Raw genomic sequence first — 18104 nt, 5'->3', positions numbered from 1 at the left:
CTAAGATTTTAATAAACTATGTCAGGGGTCAGTCTTATCCACAAAGGGCCACTGCTGGGCTGCAGCCTTTTATTCTAATTAAATATGGACACACCTGCTTCCAGTTGTTTACTCAATTGTTCTTATTCTTCAGCCAGCTGATTAGTTTAAGTAGATGTGCTCCTGCTTGTTTGTAATAAAAAAACCTGCATCCACTCTGACCCCAGACTATGCAGTCATGTTGAAGCTGCAAAAACAGCCCATTTTGAAAATGTCACATCATAACCACTATCGCAATCTACACAAGACCCTTAGCTCAGCCAACAGCAGTTTAGTTTCTGAATCACTTTGAAGTGAACTTTTACTGTAGACAATCTGTGTCATTTGAATTAAAAGGTTTGGGGAGTTTTGGCCCATTTATTGATATTATTTTTATTTATTTATTTATCTCTCCTTGATTAACTTGACATGTTTAGGTGCCTCACTTTCACAGACAGTATTTCACAGACATGTTTCTGTCTTGTAGAAGGAATTGATGAGCCAGTGAAGCTGAAAGAAGCGATGGATGGTGTTTATGCTTATGAGTACTACCCTAATGGACAGGGCAAATACACGGTCACCATCACGTGGGGTGGCCAACACATACCCAAGAGGTGAGTTTGCTTTTCCTGGGCTCTGCTTTCTGAGCTACAGGATTATCCTTATAAGCCTTTTAAATGGTGGCATACCTGAAGAATTAGGAACTTTTTAAATCCTTTTAAAACCAAATTGAAGAAATCGATGTTTCATTCATTCAATTCTAGGTGATTTGTGGATTCCCTTTTCTCAGAAGTCAGTCAGGTCCAAATACTGAGCATTGTAGGATTTGAAACCTGACAGCAGTACAAATGTAGACTACTTTGATATGGAGGCATGTTTCTTTTTTAATAGTCTGAATTTTTTTAAATAAACATTTTTTAAGTACAGATTTCACCAAAAGAAGTTCTGTTTAGTAGGCAAGATAAATACACAGGACATACTTAAATATGTATATATTGAGTGGGTATATATGGTATATTTGATACAAAATAAAGCTTGAAAGCAAAATAAAGCTGTTCTTAAAATAGGAGTTAAACAGTGCCTTGCTGACTCAGTTTCCAGTTGCCACATGTAAATTCAGACAAAAGAAACAGTCTTAAATAATGTATTGTAACCCTTGGGCCAGAGCCTCCCAGAATGCTTTGCGCTTTTGGCTTCACTGCTTATTTTTTGTTAGTTCTGTTCATAAATTATTTGTGTATTATAATATTTATTCTGTGCCTGAAGGTGAGTTTTAGATGCATTACATGTGTTTGTAATACCATGAAGGTGTTGTGTTCACGTTCACCAAAGCAACCGTTTTTGTGGTCATTTTGTCAAGGAGGGAGTGTCACACATTTCCTAAGCCAGTAAACAGGGCTCTACCAGTACAGTGTGGTTAGTAGCTCAGATGATATGAGTGCACCCCCCATTATATTGACGCTCGTCTGTTCCGTCCCATTTGAAAAGTATGCAGCGTATTAAGAAATTCTATAGATGAAATATTTTATATTTCTATGAATAAGCAAGGACACAAGGTGTCACTGATGCAAAGCATGCGTTACCGTTTTCCTGCAGTCATTTCTCCTCTCAAACCTTCCAGGAGATGATTTACATCTAATAATTATGGTACCCCAGGTTTGTTTCAGGCATATGCTGGAAACCGTGACTATGTAGATCCAAATTGCCAGTTCTTTAGCTCTTGGTTGCTGGTGGCTGTAGCAGGGAAGGAGTGTGGCATTACATCATCTATTCTTGCATGCGGGTGTACGTGCTTGTGCACGCAAGCTTACATATGTTTGTCTGGGTCAGGGTCTTGGGGGAGTCTGGAGAAACAGTGCCACACAGAACTACCTCATACAAAGCCCTGCGTGTGTTCGCTTGTCTGTTTCCTATGGCACTGGTGACCAGGCCTAATAAATGTGAGCCATCAGGGGCATATGGCTTAATTTTACGGCATAGAAGTTCTTGTTCTCTATTTAAAGTTTATTAGTTTTGTTTTCCCATCAACTGTAGTGTCTTCTAGTGTGAGAAATAAGGTGTGTGGTGACGAATACTCATGTTTCACAGTTTTTCCTCCGTAATAAAAACCTTAACCCTTTGGCCCCAGGCACACCAACCTGACGAGGAAGAACTAGCATCAAATGAGAGCGACTGGTGGTCTTTGTTGGCTTGCTTTTGCCTCTGGTCTCCTCTAGAAAATTTGTCCTCAAACACATTTCTAAGACTGCAGCTGACACTGAGTGCACCTGTATGAAAGACAAAGACTCTAGCAGGAGCTGCTAACTGTAGACCTGCAATATAAAAGTAGAGAACATCTTACTGATTTGTCTCAAACTTCAAATGGCCTTGTGTAAGACAAACTTAGAATGTGAATGTGTAGGAAGCCACTGATGACACTATCCATAAAACAGGCTGCTTAAAAGTGAATGTTTTGTACATTTAAACTGATAATTAATGCAGAGTTGGTGCATATTCATATGATCACTGTCAGAGCAAAGCCTCATAACCCCCCCCCCCCCCCCCACCCTCAAAAAAAAAAAACAGGAGAATTTTCTCTCCTTCAGAGTTTTAAGTAATTTTTGATCATTTCTTGTGGTCCATTCGTCATGAAGCTTTAACACAATGGACAGCTGACCTTTTCAGATTGTTTAAAGAAAGATTTTACCCTGATAGCAACAGTATTTATGTCAAAAGGTTTGAGAGCTTGTTTATTCTTAACAAAATTATATATTTACTATTGGTAAAATTATGTTAAAATATTTCTCATTTCTCTGTGGCTTCTTTTTGGAGCGCCATTTTGCTTGCTTTGCTGTCTTTTGTTTCTCTTCTCATTAGCTGATTCCCAGCTCTCTCACAAGTAATGCCGATTAAACATGCTCATTTGGCCAAAACTCTGCTGACAGGATTCGATTAGAATCAATGGTGCAGGACACGCCAAACAGTTAGCATCCTACAGTGGACCGCCGATGCTCTCTGGTGACCTGACTGCGTCCAATAACACATGCATCTTTTAAATTTTGGTTGTAATTGTAAATGTTGTCATTTTTTATATTCATTATGGTGGTGAAAGTGTGTTAAAAAAGCACATTCTCATTTTGTGGAAAGAAAAATATATTTTTTCTTTACATTTGTAATTTCTTGACATTGAAACAGAGGTTAGTTAAAGGCTTTCATCAAAACAGTACTTTATCAGAATGAAAATTAATGACCTTAGTGATGGGACTTCAGAGTAAATGAGTATGTGTGCAGCTTAAGGCATTAGCCTGCTATTTACGCACAGGTCCAGGGGCTCTGTTATTGCCCTGATCTGGTGTCTGGTGACCTCATGCATGGCTGCACTCACAGGCCAACGCCTGGGGATTTAACTGCTGCTGCACAGGAACACGTTGAAATGCTTCACTGATGGAAAGGGAGCGGGGGGCTGTATTCATACAATCACCCACTGTCCACCTGGAACAAGCTCACCTTCTTGCCCCCATACACGACTGTACTTGAGTCTTCATTGCTCTGTTAAACATTATGTTGATGCTTCTGTTATGATGTGCACTTCTATGCTTCTGCAAAACATTTGATGATGCAGTGGTGACGTGTGCTTCTCAAATAGCCTTACCGCCAGTGACCTAGCACCAGTGACTTGGTCAGATTCACTCTTCTTTGCAGATATAGATTGGGTGTACAAAACGTATCAGAGGTGGATAATTAACTGATAAATTTGTTAAAATATGACTTATTTTAAATATTACTACCAGCTGTAATTTCAATATTAGCTGATAATGTCTAATTGTTTCTTTTTTTTTTTTTTCTTTTTTTTTTTTTGTATACAGTTATCATGCTTGTATTTTAATTTCTGCTAGTTATGGTCTTGAGACTTGTGTATCTGTGAGATCTTTGTTGACTCTGGTCTCTTTGTGGTCAGTCCCTTTGAGGTTCTGGTTGGCCCTGAAGCAGGACCGCAGAAGATCCGAGCATGGGGCCCAGGTTTGGAGGGTGGCATTGTGGGCAAGTCTGCTGACTTTGTGGCTGAATCTGTTGGCCCAGACGTGGGAGTTCTCGGTGAGTTCAGTTTAATTTGTGAATGTAACGCTTTTTTTTTTTTTTTTTTTTTTAAAACAAGTCAAAAAGCAGCTTTCTAGAGCCGTGGGTACAGCCAGCTACTGAGTATCACTGAGGAAGACTGACAGGAAAAAGTACATAAGACCAAGGAAGAACCTCTGATTGCAACCAGGACTCAGGAGGAGAAACTTCCCAAGAGCATAAGGAAGAAACCTTGAGAAGAACCAAAACTCAGTAAGAGAACTCCCTAGGAGCATGAGGAAAAACCACCGAGATGAACTTGGACTCAAAAGGGCAGAGCAAATGGCAGAATTGTAGACAAATGAGAATTATGTTTAGAGATGTTAGATGAAACTCTAGTCAGTGATTTGGCTCACAGACATGTGATCTGAGTGAATTAGTGTTGGAAGTCTATCAAAACTTGTCAACAATAGTTTGTCAAACATTGTCAGACTCATGGCCCTTATTACCACACATGCTTCTGACCGTTTGGAATAGGAGACATTTAACTGTCTGCCTCCTGAATCACCCTAAGAAACTGTGGTTTGTATATTGAATGAAATGACATCACCATTACATTATTATGCAAGCTGCTGGTGCTCCCGACTTGAATAACACCTAAAATATGCCTTTTTGCATTTTGTGCCTCTTGCAGGCTTCGCCATTGAGGGCCCGTCCCAGGCCCGGATTGAATGTGAGGATCAGAATGATGGCTCCTGTGATGTTAAGTATTGGCCAACAGAGCCTGGAGAGTATGCTGTCCACGTGATGTGCGATGACGAAGACATTGAAGACAGTCCCTTCATGGCCTACATTATCCCAGACAGCAAATCCAGCAAACCCAACCAGGTACTACCCCCTCAGTGGCATTCAAGCCTGAAGAAAATCAAATTTAGAACGTTTTCTTCTTAACCCTAATATGTGCTCACATTAGCGTTTGATTTGTGGCCAAACCATTGCTTGAAAGATAAAACTATAAAATAAAACCGTGTATGTGGTTCAGGTGAAGGCTTACGGACCAGGTTTAGAGAAGACTGGTTGCATTATCAATAAGCCTGCTGAGTTCACAGTTGAAGCCAAGGATGCAGGGAATGGTCCTCTGAAAATCATTGCACAGGTGAGTCCATTTAAGGTGAGTTTCCTTGTCTGGGCTTCGCTCTCTAAGCCGCAGAATTATCCTCATAAGCCCTTTAACTGCTAACATTCCCAAAAACATGGTCCGTTGGAATCCTTTTAAAACCAATTTGAAAATCCCCTGCCAGACTATTATTTGCTACCATGTTTAAGTTAAGACTAGGTGATTCGTTAAATCCCTTTTCTCGGAATCTCCAGTCTATCAGTTCCAAATGCTGTATTTTGTGGTCTCATCAGAGTTATGTAGGATTTGAGGTCTTCTGGAAGCATAAATTTGGACTGTATTTGTATGGAGACATTTTCTTATGTATGTAAACAGTGTACTGCTGCTGTTTTTATTGAAGTACCAACCTTTGGAATATGAATCAGAAAAATATGTTGGCTAAAATTGTTTATATATGCAAGATGTATCGGTATTTAAAGGTTCTTTCCATGGTGGTACTAACATTTAGTAGGTCAGATAAATTGATTATTTTGGTAATGCAAGTAAGGTAAAGATTAGCCCTTTGTTTCTGAAAACCTTTATTTTGTAGTCTATGTGAATTGGTCATGTTTGGACTGTACCCTAGGGTTACGTCCTGAAAGCATCACCTTTCTTCATTCACCTGTCTCTTGTTTCAATGTTAGAACTCTGATGGCGAGCCCATAGATGTGAAAGTCCGAAGTAAAGGAGAAAACATCTACGCCTGTTCCTACACCCCCACCTCAGCCGTCAAACACACAGTGGCGGTCACCTGGGGAGGGGTCAGTGTTCCCAACAGCCCTTTCAGGGTAAGCCCACCTGAGCCACAAAGCCCCATATTACCTACTAACACCTCAATGATTAACCAGTCCCCTGAGCTTGTTAACTTAATGGATTTTAAAGTGTCAGAAGTGAAGGCTAACCCGGTCAGTTCTGAGGTGGGCGCTCCTGCTCCGAAGCGCAAACCCATCATTGTTATTACCACCTACGTTGAGGAGTGTCACTCTGTTTCTCTCATTTAATAAACTGCATGCAGTAAGAATGGCATTTAAGAAAGCTTGTCTTTTTTTGTTTTTCTTTGCATTGAATGTTTTGTGATTCATTATGCATTAATATTCAAATCTTGTTTTTATTTTTTTTAACAATGTTTTTAATAATTTCACTGATCTCATTTTCAATTAACTAGTGTAATTAACAAAAAATATTGTGCACTAATGTGGTGTAATCCACAAATCACATTTTATTTTGATGGTCACTGATGGCTTATCCATGAATACTCGAATAGTTAATCCAATGAAACATGTTACTAGAGCAAGTGAAAGGGTCAGAGTCAGGATAAAAAGCAAGGGGTTAAGGTTTAGTCTTTGGTCAAAAGGTTAGTGTTAGAGTTGAATTTAGTGTTAAGCTGAATTTATTAGGTACTAATTGATCGATAAGTTTGAATTGTCTGTTATGGACTGTCAAAATGAAATGTTTGTGGTGTTGTGTGTGTGTGTGTGTGGTGTGTTTTTTTTTTTTTTTTTTTTTTTTTTTTTTTTTTTTTTTTTTTTTTTTTTTTAATTCATATTTAACCCATTATGTATCTTATTTTAAGCAACTAATTCAAATGATGCCTTTTTTATATACTATCTTGACAAAGCATTTCACTGAAAATAACATTTCTTTAAATCATTCTTTATTTACATTGTAATTTGATTCACTTGTAATGGGATTGCTCCAGACAACTTTCAAGGCTGCCTAAAAATTGTACTTGCAACGGTACATTTGCAGATTGTGCCTCCTCTTCATCTGACTGAACATTTTCACTTGACTGAAATTTGACTTCTGAGTGTTTGTTTACACCTTGTAAACTTGGAGGACGTCTTTCAATCAGTAGGATTACGACTGAACTGGGAAAGCTGTTGGTTGGATCGCACTGAGACTATTTTGTGATGCAGAAAGATGGACCTTTTTAGAAACTGGCTGATTTATTAATTGTGAATTGAATGTTTTCAGACCTTTTTTTTAAATAAATTTCAGTCCGAGACATGCTTTAATATGGCATTTCTTTGTGTTATTTATGTGTCTGTACTGGTAAGCAGTTCTGAATCTTTTTTTGGAATATGTAATGGAATCTGATTACAGTAAACATTTTTGTTTGTTTGTTTTGGATATTTAATCAGTTGGTAAAAGGAGCAATAGGTAGCAGGTGGTCTAATGGAAAACGGATATAAAACGCTACTTGGTGTTAGGCTAGTAAAGTAAAGGCTTAGGCTGCTCTGTGGGTTGGGGAAATGTTTTCCTTTTCTACAGTGTTCACACTGCAGTTGAAGAACATTTATCCTGTCTCTGTTTCCAAGGCAGAGTTACGAACATGATCAAGATGAAGTAGGAAAATGCAGCTTATTGCTCCTTTATATAGATATAAATATATAGATATATAGAGTTACTGCAAGACTTTATTTTGTATTTGCAGAGCTTTTTTGGGAGCTTGGTGGTTTTTAAGTGTAACGTTAACACTTCTGCTCTAGGTTCAAGTTGGAAAGGGAAGTCACCCTCACAAGGTGAAAGTGTTTGGCCCTGGAGTGGAGAGGACTGGCCTGAAAGCTCATGAGCCTACACATTTCACAGTGGATTGCACAGAGGCTGGAGAAGGTAATGCAATTCAGACGTTGTGTAAAAAAAAAAAAAAAAAAAAAAAAAAAAATATATATATATATATATATATATATATATATATATATATATATATATATATATATATATAGAGTTAGTGTGTGTGTGTGTGTGTGTGTGGCTACTTTTAATTTCATTGGTGACTCTTATAGGTGATATCAGCATTGGTATCAAGTGTGATGCCAATGTCATCAGCGATAAGGAAGAGGATGTAGACTTTGACATCATTCCGAATGCGAATGACACCATCACTGTGAAGTACATCCCACCAGGGGCTGGGCGTCTCACCATCAAAGTCCTCTTCACAGATCAAGTGAGTGAAGACAGCAGTGGCAGCTTTTCTGTGGAACCTGCACAATATCTGTTCCTAATGTTGTTCAGTTACAAGGAGCTTCCAATGGCATTCATTACTGAAATAAAAAATGAATGAAACATTATACAATGATAGCAGGTCTAAAGTTTTTCTTTAAAAGCAAGTAAAGATTCAGAATTTCTATGTTGCTTATGGAGTTTGTTTATTTTTGTGTCAACATAGGAAATTCCCATCAGTCCATTCCGTGTCAAGGTGGAACCTTCGCATGATGCGTCAAAGGTCAAAGCAGATGGGCCAGGGCTCGCTCGTGCAGGTTTGTTATTCCATGTCCAATTAGCATGATGTGTGGTGTTTCTATTTTGTTTTGTTTTTTTTGTTTTGTTTTTTTGTCCCCCCCCTCCACTTTTTTGACATTTTAAGAGGGAAGGTGATATCACATCACTGTACCATCAAAACATGGTAACTCCATTATGGCTCCATTAGTGTGACTTTAACTCCCCCTCCTCCTCCTCCTCTTCCTCCTCCTCCTCCTCCTTCTCCTCCTCCTTCTCCTCCTCCTCTTCAACCTCCTTCTTCTCATCATTCTTCTTTCTCCTTCTCATCCTCCTTCTTCTTCCTTCTCCTTCACATTTTTTCCCCCCACACCCATTTGAAATGCCCACTGCTGAACATTTCATAATGAATGGTGCAATAGAAAATGATTATTTGAAGGTATTTGGAATAAACTCGTTACTTTAGCAAGATTTACCATTTCAGAGATTCAATGATTTGTTTTGACAGTGATGGTGGATCTTGACCTCTTACTTTCTGTCCCTTATTATTTTCTCTCTTTCTCCAGGTGTGGAAAGTGGAAAACCTACTCATTTCACTGTTCAAACAAAAGGAGCAGGCAAAGCCCCACTGGATGTGCAGTTCTCTGGCCCTAACAAAGGACAGCCTGTCCAGGACTTTGAAATCATTGACAACTATGACTATTCCTACACTGTCAAGTACACTCCAATCCAACAGGTGTTGTCCCCCCACCCCAATAAAAACATATCAGATATTATACTGGCAGCTATACAGCATAAGTAAAGCCTCTTCACCGTTGAAGCAAGAGATGTTTTGCTGTATCAAATTCCATGATTTCTGTCCCTTCAGGGTGAAATGGTGATAACAGTAACTTTTGGAGGTGACCCGATCTCTAAAAGCCCCTTTGCTGTGGGAGTGGCAGCCCCGCTGGACCTCAGCAAGGTCCAAGTCAATGGCCTGGAAAGCAGTGAGTTCTCTCTTTCCCTCTTCCACGCACGCACATGGCTATGTGTTGCTCAGTGAATCATACGGCACGTTCTGCTGCCAGCGCTCTGTGTGTTTTTACAGCAAGTAATGTGCTCTGTTCTATAACTTTCACCACACAGTTGTTGACGACATACTAAAGAGCACTGTAAAGCCGCTTTGTTTTACATTACATTGGGAGACTTTTATTAGTGCATGTGTTTCTGGTTTGTGGAGAGGGTTCACAGAACTCTAAATAAACTTGCCCTTTAAAACGGGCTCTGCTGCAGAATAATGAATTTCTGTAACACTCTTTCAAGTCATAGTTCAGCCAAAACTCAAATTTACACAATCTTTCCTCTTACCCCAAATATAGTCGATCAGCCAAGACATGTTTGACCAAAATTTGCCTCTTTAGTGAACTGAAGCTACAAGCCTGATGTAGTCAACAAATCCTGGAAGCTTATAGATTATAAACCTGCATTTCAGGAGTGGAAGTAGGCCAAGATCAGGAGTTCGCAGTCGGCACAAAGGGAGCAGGCGGTCAGGGTAAGCTAGAAGCCCGCATCACCAGTCCATCAAGCAAATCTGTGCCATGTGTAGTGGAGCCCCAGCTTGGCAAGGGAGCCAGCCTAGTGAAGTATATCCCTAAAGAAGAGGGTGTCTACACTGTAGATGTCCTTTATGATGGAAACCCAGTACCAGGGAGCCCTTTCCCTGTGGAGGCTATGCTACCGCCAGATCCAAGCAAGGTGAGAGTGCTTTGTTTATGATGGGTCCCCCCCCCCCTGTTCTGTATTCAAACAAATTTGCTGTATATTGGTGGAATGCGCAAGAATTAAGTTACTAGTGACTGATGCATTAAAGACACTGGTGATTTAACCCTGGGAGTTATTTTGCTACATATAATGTAATTACATTGTAACATGGTTAATTTTTAAATTACATTTTCATTTTGTTCACATTTTCTATAAGTGGTTTTGAGTTTGCACCATTTTCTTTAGTGTCAGACAACAAAAACAAAGTTATAACTAACTTTGAAATAATCTCTTCTACGTGCATATGTTGATCGAACGTTCACCATCAACACTTGTGACAGAATTCATCTGCTTGTTTAATGAACTACGACTGAGCAGTGATGTCAGATTATAATGTGACTTTCTTACTGCTTTTGATAACAGACTTCTAAGGTCTAATAGTGAACATTTAATGAATATTTTAGTGTGGATTCTAGAAGGTAATGAAAGCTTGTTCTCTGCAGGTGAAAGCCTTTGGTCCAGGACTGAAAGGAGGTCTAGTTGGGAGCCCTGCTGAGTTCACCATTGACACAAAAGGTGCTGGTACAGGTGGGCTTGGCCTGACTGTGGAGGGTCCCACAGAAGCCAAGATCGAATGCTCTGACAATGGTGATGGCACCTGCTCTGTGTCCTACCTTCCAACTGAGCCTGGAGAATACCTGGTCAATATTCTCTTTGAGGATGTCCATATCCCTGGCTCTCCCTTCCATGCTGACATCCAGTATCCCTTCGACCCCACCAAGGTAGTGGCATCTGGCTCAGGTCTGAAGCGTGGTAAGGTGGGAGAGATCAGCGTTGTGAACGTGGACTGCGTTAAAGCCGGGCCTGGACAGTTGATGCTTGAGGCGGTGTCAGACACTGGCTCCAAGGCCAAGACTGAAGTGCTGGACAACAAGGATGGCACTTACACGGTCACTTATGTGCCTCTGATGGCTGGCATGTACACACTGATGTTGAAGTATGGAGGAAAGGCTGTGCCCAGCTTCCCCGCCAAGGTGGTGGTTGATCCGGCTGTCGACACCAGCAAGGTGAAGGTGTTTGGACCAGGAGTGGCAGGAGATGGTAAGTTCACAATTATGTGACAGAATTTTCATGTGTATGTAATAGATGTCCTGGTCATATGTTTTTTTCACTCTGTCCTTTTTCCAAGTCATTTAGTATTGATTTAGAAAGTTATGGGGACTGTGAGCATTGGGAGCTTTGGGGAAGCATTAGCAGCAGGAAATAAATCTTTATCACCATGACTTTAGTGTTTGACAGTATTTGCTCAGCTGATTGAAATGAATAAGAAAAGAAGCAAAAAAACTTGCCAGTGTCTCTGAGAAGGTTCATTGTGAGAACAGTGTTATCAAGTGTAGATAAAATTCGCTAGCTTGAACCCCAGGCTTTGGCGACTGCTCCATGCTGCTGTTCTTGAAAATGAAAAACAGACTGCATCAATGAGTCAAAATCACACATGCACATAACGGCGTACTGCTATTGCTGCAGCTTTTATTCCTATAGAATCCCATTATATTTGTATTATCATGGATAATGTGCTAAATATATTAAACTTAACCAGTCAATTGCAAATTCCGGTAAAATTGCTTCATTTTATGTGCACATTCTGCACTGATGTACTTTTTTCCTGCTTATTTTGAGTACTATGATTTGTATGTAGCCATTTTAACCATGTTTTGATGAAGGCCAGTCCTAATACTGGAATTACAGATATTACAAGTGACTGTTGGGCTTTTTAATTTTACACCTTAAAATGGTTGCACTCTACAGATGTTTAGAATGCTCTTAAGTGAGTGATATGGCAATGTTTTATCATTATCATGACTGATTACGTCACAAAACAATGTTTAATTGCAGAGAACATAATCAGTCCTGTTTAGCTGGATTTAGTGCAGCATGGTATCTAAACCATTGAAAAAAATCATTGTATTGTGTTCCAACTTGTAAAACATCAGAAAAGCACATAGTGATGCTTAGTGTGTATTGTGAGCATGCCTTTTGAGTATTGTGATATTTTTTGCCATATTGCCTATCCCTCTGTGGAATCTTTCACATTGAATCAGAACATTCCAAATTCTTTTATGAGAATCCGCTTCTTCATCCATGAAGGCACTTTAGTTTTCAAATCCAATTAATGGAAAATCCAAAGTTTGTCATTTGAAGGAGTCTTATTGTTTTCCTGGTTCCCATGACATCATAGGCTGTCTTTAGACTCCTCATGGTTTTCTAACTACCTCTTTTCAAAGGCTTGTTATTACGGATGCCTCTTTTTTCAGAACCTCTCCACATCTCACTTTACACTCAGTGACCTCAGTCTCAACTGTAAAGGGGCCCTTCATCTTAGAAAAAGGTCTTGGTGAAAGATCAGAGTTTTACTTCAAGAGTACCAGAATGGCGATGACATTTTTATGAAGGAGATGAATCGCTTTATGAAAAGAATGTCATTCTTTATGAGCTCCATGCACTCCTCCAACTTTTTTTTTCCTTCAGTTGTTCCCTTATGGATCATTTGGCTTGTGTTAAGCTATTGTGTGTGTTTATTTTATTTTTGTCACCCTGTAGCCATCTTCAGGGAGGCTACCACTGACTTCACTGTGGATGCTCGAGCTTTGACCAAAGTTGGAGGAAAGCACATTAAGGCACAAGTTAAGAACCCATCAGGTGCTGCCACAGACTGCATCATTGCTGACCAGGGTGATGGCACCTACAAAGTGGAGTACACGCCCTTTGAGAATGGTACAGCACAAAGCACTGAGTACTCTCTTATTATTGTTTAGGTGTTGTTACACTCACATATACATGCAATTTTTATCTAAGCCACTTATCCTCCTGGGTCACATGAGGTGCTGGATTCTATCCCAGTCCCATTGAGTCGAAGGCAGTAAACATCCTGGTCATGTCGCCTGTCCTTCACAGGGCCAGATGCCTCTATGACTGGCTAAACCTGGCAATTTATTATTTAACATTGTTAAAAATCATATATCAAGCTTATGTATGCTAATGTAAACTACACTGTAATTTTCTGCTGTCTTGAAATGTGTCTCAAACAAAATTAAAGAGAATCAAGGGGGACATCTGTTAATGTAAAAATATAGAATTTACTTGTATTGTGTAATTTATCCCCAATGTCAAAGGCATCTGGTGTTTTCAAATGGTGTGAATAGTGTCTTATGCTGACTATTTTTAATGGCGAGGTCACATTGTAATATTGCTTCCAGGTGTTCATGCTGTGGAGGTGCTGTATGATGAGACTCCAGTGCCCAAGAGTCCTTTCCAGGTTTCTGTGGCTGAGGGTTGTGATCCTACTCGTGTTGTAGCTAAAGGCCCTGGCTTGGAGCAAGGTTTAACTGACAAACCTAACAAGTTCTCAATCATCACCAGGTACCACATCTTTTCAAGTCACGCTTACCTTTTTGCGGTTTCATATGTGCTTTGAAACGCTTCCTCTTAGATTTTGTTTCACTTGCAGCTCTTTGAAAACAAGTGCACATTCTGAGGAATCAGTGCTCTATATTCATATTCCAATGTCAAAGAGGAGATGATATATTATGACTAATGTCATAATATTATAATGATTATGACCAATGACTGGTTATTGTACTGCCATGTTTTAGTAAAGTGTTCTATACAATTTTGCCATGTTTTTTGTCATTGTCAAGTTAAAGCAAATAGAAAATGTCAGAAGTAAAGACTTGGGTACAGAACGTAAATGTACTACATAATATAATTGATATGATTAATATTGTTTTACACATGTAATGAAAATGTATACCAAAATGGCAATAATTGTCTTCTAAGGATTAATTGAGGCTGTTGAAATTAAGTGACAAATACACTGATGTTAATGCAGAGGAGCTGGTATTGGTGGCTTGGGTATCACTGTTGAGGGTCCATCGGAGTCAAAGATGTCCTGCAAAGACAACAAAGATGGCAGCTGCAATGTGGAGTACACTCCTTATGCTCCTGGACTTTATGATGTGAACATTACATATGGAGGACAGCACATTCCAGGTACATTATATGGTTCTGTAGTGGATTAAAGCCTTTATGATACATTAGCAATACTGATGACAAAGAGAAAGTATTGTTTTTCACTGCAAGGTCTGTGTGTCAAGTGAAATGATGCATTTCTCCAGTCAAGACTGTGTTCCACTAGCCCCTTTTTTTCTTCATGATGCACTTTGTACAGTAACAAGATATACTGAATCTAAGGAATGCATTGTAGCTAATGCATTCTTCATAGCAGAAAATGTCCTCATGTTTCATTTAAAACTTGCTAGGATCACACAGTTTGAACTCCCACGTACTGTATGTCCTTTAGTGTTACTGGCTTGCATAACACACGCCTATTAGAATTGATGGGGCTGTATTTTAGAGCACAAAACATTCCAGCCAAGACGGACCTGACAGCTGTGTCTGAGACTTCAGTCTGTAAGCTCCAGAGTGTGATGATCAAACTACACCTCGTTTCTGGGGCTTTGCATACTGACAAAGAACACCACTAGGCTACATCATAGCTAACCTTTTTCTTGAAATCACCATTTACATGGGATGTTTAAAATTCTATGAAGAGTATATACACATTTTTTGCCATCCATTTCATGCTGGTGAGGGTAAATCTCCCTATATAATTAAAGGGCCTGATGGGTAATTTGAACAACATGCCATTTTTGAAATGGTTTCTAGATGCTATTTGGCAGTATAACTGCATTTCTGTCTAATTCTCTTTTCAGGAAGTCCATTTAAGGTGCCAGTGAAGGATGTGGTGGACTCCAGTAAGGTGAAACTATCTGGGCCTGGAGTTGGTTCAGCCGTACGAGCCAAAATCCCTCAGTCTTTCACTGTGGACTGCAGCAAGGCAGGGATAGCACCTCTCGCTGTGGCTGTGACCGGACCTAAAGGTGACGTGCTGGACTATCCTGTGTGAATCCTTTTGATTCTTTCAACATACTCTGTGGGGGGGGGGATTCTGTGCAGCCCAAATGTATAGATGAGAGAATTTGGCCCCCCCTTAATGTTCTGGTTTAGGCTTGCAGTGATGTTTTCATACTCTAACGTGTGATATAGGAAAACAAACACAGAGTCAGTTATAGGGGTGTAACAATATATTTATCCATTAATTCAATTCCATTTATGATATTGGGTTCATGTTTCTATGTTCGTGATATTTTAACAAAGAATTCAAAGTCAAAAGGAAATTACTGTATTCTGTGGCGTACTAGGGTGAATTGTTGATCGATGTTCAGTGTTTCTAAACGATAGTGTAATTTAACAATGCAGTTGTGTTGGATGGGATAATTCATAGAAAATCTGTTCTTCAGTTAAGCAATAGAACACCAGAGGGAGTGTGTTATCGCAAAGCCGTGATGTTTGTGATAACACATGACCTTGTGTTATTAGGGCTGAAACTGAGTTACTCGAATAATCAAATTCTTTGCCTCGAGGCTTCGTTTAATTCATGTCACCAAAGTCCATCTATTTAAAATGTCTCTGCTATCGTATCCCTCTCGCTTTGTAGACTACTGCGCAGCTCCCATATCATTGTTTTACACGAACTGACGCACTTTTCAAAGATTTATAAGGCGGCACGATTTATTTTGCTCTGTGTGGCAATGGCAGAAAATACCAGTGTGTGTAAAAGGCCGAAAATGTCTAAAGTGTGGGACCGTTTTACACTGCGCAAGGCAGACAATGTAGTGCAGTGTATACACTGTAAAACGGACCTGGCCTACAATAATAGTACTTTGTCAGTGCTGCAGCACCTGCAGCATCCTCATGTGAACTGCACTTCTCCAGGCGGACTCAGAGCCTCTACAGTGTATGTTTATGACTGCTAACTGATATGAACACCAGCCTTTGGTAGAACGTACAATATTGGTAATCATTTGTAGCCCGTGTTATGAGTAGATAGTGAGTAGGCATAATAAGTAGCAAGACAGCAAATGCACCAAGGTCTCACTCATGTAATTTATCTCTCCTAATCTCTCCCTCCTGTGCACAAACTCACTCAGGTTACATCTCAAAATATGCCTTCCCCATACATAAGGTAGTAATAGATGGGCAAATTAATTTATGACTACATTCACTACACCCATTTAAACTAAGGGCAAATAGGCTAACCTATGTTTGTGAAGTGGTATTTCATAGTTTTTTCATAAAGTTTCACAGAAAGGTTGAATAAATGGGCTTAGTTCTGGAGAAAGTAAGGTTTTAAGCTTTGATGTAGTAAGTGAGTTTGAATAAAAATATTTTGTGAGGAATAACAGCCAGTTGCTTGCTCATTTTTAGAGACCTTTCATGTTGCATAACACACTATTGATATAGTTGTTTTAAAAACACAAGTGTGATTTATCCGATTACTCAATTAATCGATGAAAAAATAGACAGAATATTCGATTCCAAAAATTATTTGATAGTTGCAGCCCTAGTTCTTATTGCTTTTATACAAGAGTTAAATAAAGTAATAAATAAATAAATTAGGCTGTGAATGTGGGATTTAGTTTTTTAATGTTTGCTGTTCCTTCCACTAAATTATAGTTTAACAAGCAGCTTGTTGCTACGTCAGAGTAACGAGCTCCGCTCACTCTCAGCACAGCCCGGCAGTTCGTTCTCCAGCTCCTTACACTAAATTCCCAAACTGTCATCACCACTGAGCAGCTTTTTTGTCTTTTATTGCACCGGTTTTATGGCTCAGTCCGATTTGGACAGACTCTGAAGATCAGACTACACGTTTGGTGAGTAGTATTGGGTTAATTTCTGGCTGATTCCAGGTTGTTTAGCTGTTCTTCTGTCACAGCTGCCGACTGAAAAGCTGCTCAGTGGAAATGAATGTTTGGGAACTTGGTCTCATTTTCAGAGTCTGACCAAATTAGCTGTGGGTCAAATGTGAACTTAAACGTGTCTGTTTTCTGTTTGTGGCAGTTTTTAATTCTGTACAAACTCCAAGTAAAACAAACCTTGTTTACTTCCTGTCTTCTAAAATGGACAGGTTCTTTCTTACAAGGCTGGTGTGGTCCTTACCTGTCACTGTTAAGGCAAGGAAATGCATGATGTCTACGTGCAGAGGTTTTAGAGATGAAATCATGCACTTTTTTCCTGTCCATTGAGCTTATGTTACCTCTTTAAAGAATCTTTGTTTTACAAATTGAGTTTTACTTTTGCCCTGTAGTATATGTTGAGTTGCTAGGCATGGTTTAGAGTGAGCGCTGTGGTTTTGTTAATGATTGTACTAAGGTAAGAGTTAAGCCTAAATTGCTGTAATTTAGTTAATGGTAATGATTGTTTGTGTTCAGGTGTGGCTGAGCCTGTTGACATAACAGACAATGGAGACGGAACACACACAGTAGCTTACACTCCATCTGTGGAAGGGCCTTACTCAGTGGCAGTAAAGTACGCTGATGAAGAGATTCCACGCAGGTATTCAGACTCCATCACAGATGTTTTCACTTGCATTCAGGGAATTGGTTAATAACGTCTAATCTGTAATTGCGGTTCACCACTGTCCTCTTTTCCAGCCCCTTTAAGCTGCGTGTCCTGCCCACTCACGATGCCAGTAAGGTTCGTGCTAGCGGTCCGGGTCTGACCACAGGCCTGCCCGCCAGCCTGCCTGTGGAGTTTACCATCGATGCCAAGGATGCAGGAGAGGGCCAAATGTCAGTCCAGATCACGGTGAGAGAGCCCTGCATGGAAATCTACAATCCCTTGCCGTTTGAACTAATTTACTAGTTTTCAACTCCCATTCATATTATGCATTTTCACATGGCTGATATATATAGATAGATATAGATAATATAACGTAGAACTTTTTAAAACATTTTATTTAACCAAGTGACAAGTTTTCTTTTATTGTGCAGAGAAACAATAAATACTATACTGTCCCCAGCACTTTCTGTAGTGA

The 18104-nt window shown here is 39.6% G+C and overlaps 1 protein-coding gene across 3 annotated transcripts in view; it reads left to right on the top strand.

The window, feature by feature from the left end:
* Positions 1-18104, top strand: part of LOC108431615 (filamin-B) — an 85409-nt gene that overhangs the window by 42699 nt on the left and 24606 nt on the right. For all 3 annotated transcript variants that reach the window (XM_017704884.2, XM_017704885.2, XM_037532182.1), the window contains exons 9-26: positions 506-632; positions 3956-4092; positions 4748-4941; positions 5096-5209; positions 5854-5997; positions 7699-7822; positions 7996-8156; positions 8379-8469; positions 8995-9164; positions 9297-9414; positions 9900-10162; positions 10672-11269; positions 12770-12943; positions 13426-13588; positions 14058-14218; positions 14941-15108; positions 17500-17623; positions 17722-17875. In XM_017704884.2, coding sequence (XP_017560373.1) covers positions 506-632; positions 3956-4092; positions 4748-4941; positions 5096-5209; positions 5854-5997; positions 7699-7822; positions 7996-8156; positions 8379-8469; positions 8995-9164; positions 9297-9414; positions 9900-10162; positions 10672-11269; positions 12770-12943; positions 13426-13588; positions 14058-14218; positions 14941-15108; positions 17500-17623; positions 17722-17875 — 3185 coding nt within the window. The remainder of the gene's footprint in view (positions 1-505; positions 633-3955; positions 4093-4747; positions 4942-5095; positions 5210-5853; positions 5998-7698; positions 7823-7995; positions 8157-8378; positions 8470-8994; positions 9165-9296; positions 9415-9899; positions 10163-10671; positions 11270-12769; positions 12944-13425; positions 13589-14057; positions 14219-14940; positions 15109-17499; positions 17624-17721; positions 17876-18104) is intronic.

Source organism: Pygocentrus nattereri, chromosome 21, assembly GCF_015220715.1.
Source record: "Pygocentrus nattereri isolate fPygNat1 chromosome 21, fPygNat1.pri, whole genome shotgun sequence".
Taxonomy (NCBI): Eukaryota; Metazoa; Chordata; class Actinopteri; order Characiformes; family Serrasalmidae; genus Pygocentrus; species Pygocentrus nattereri.
Note: the sequence above shows the minus strand (reverse complement) of the source record. Positions and strands in the feature narration are given on the sequence as shown.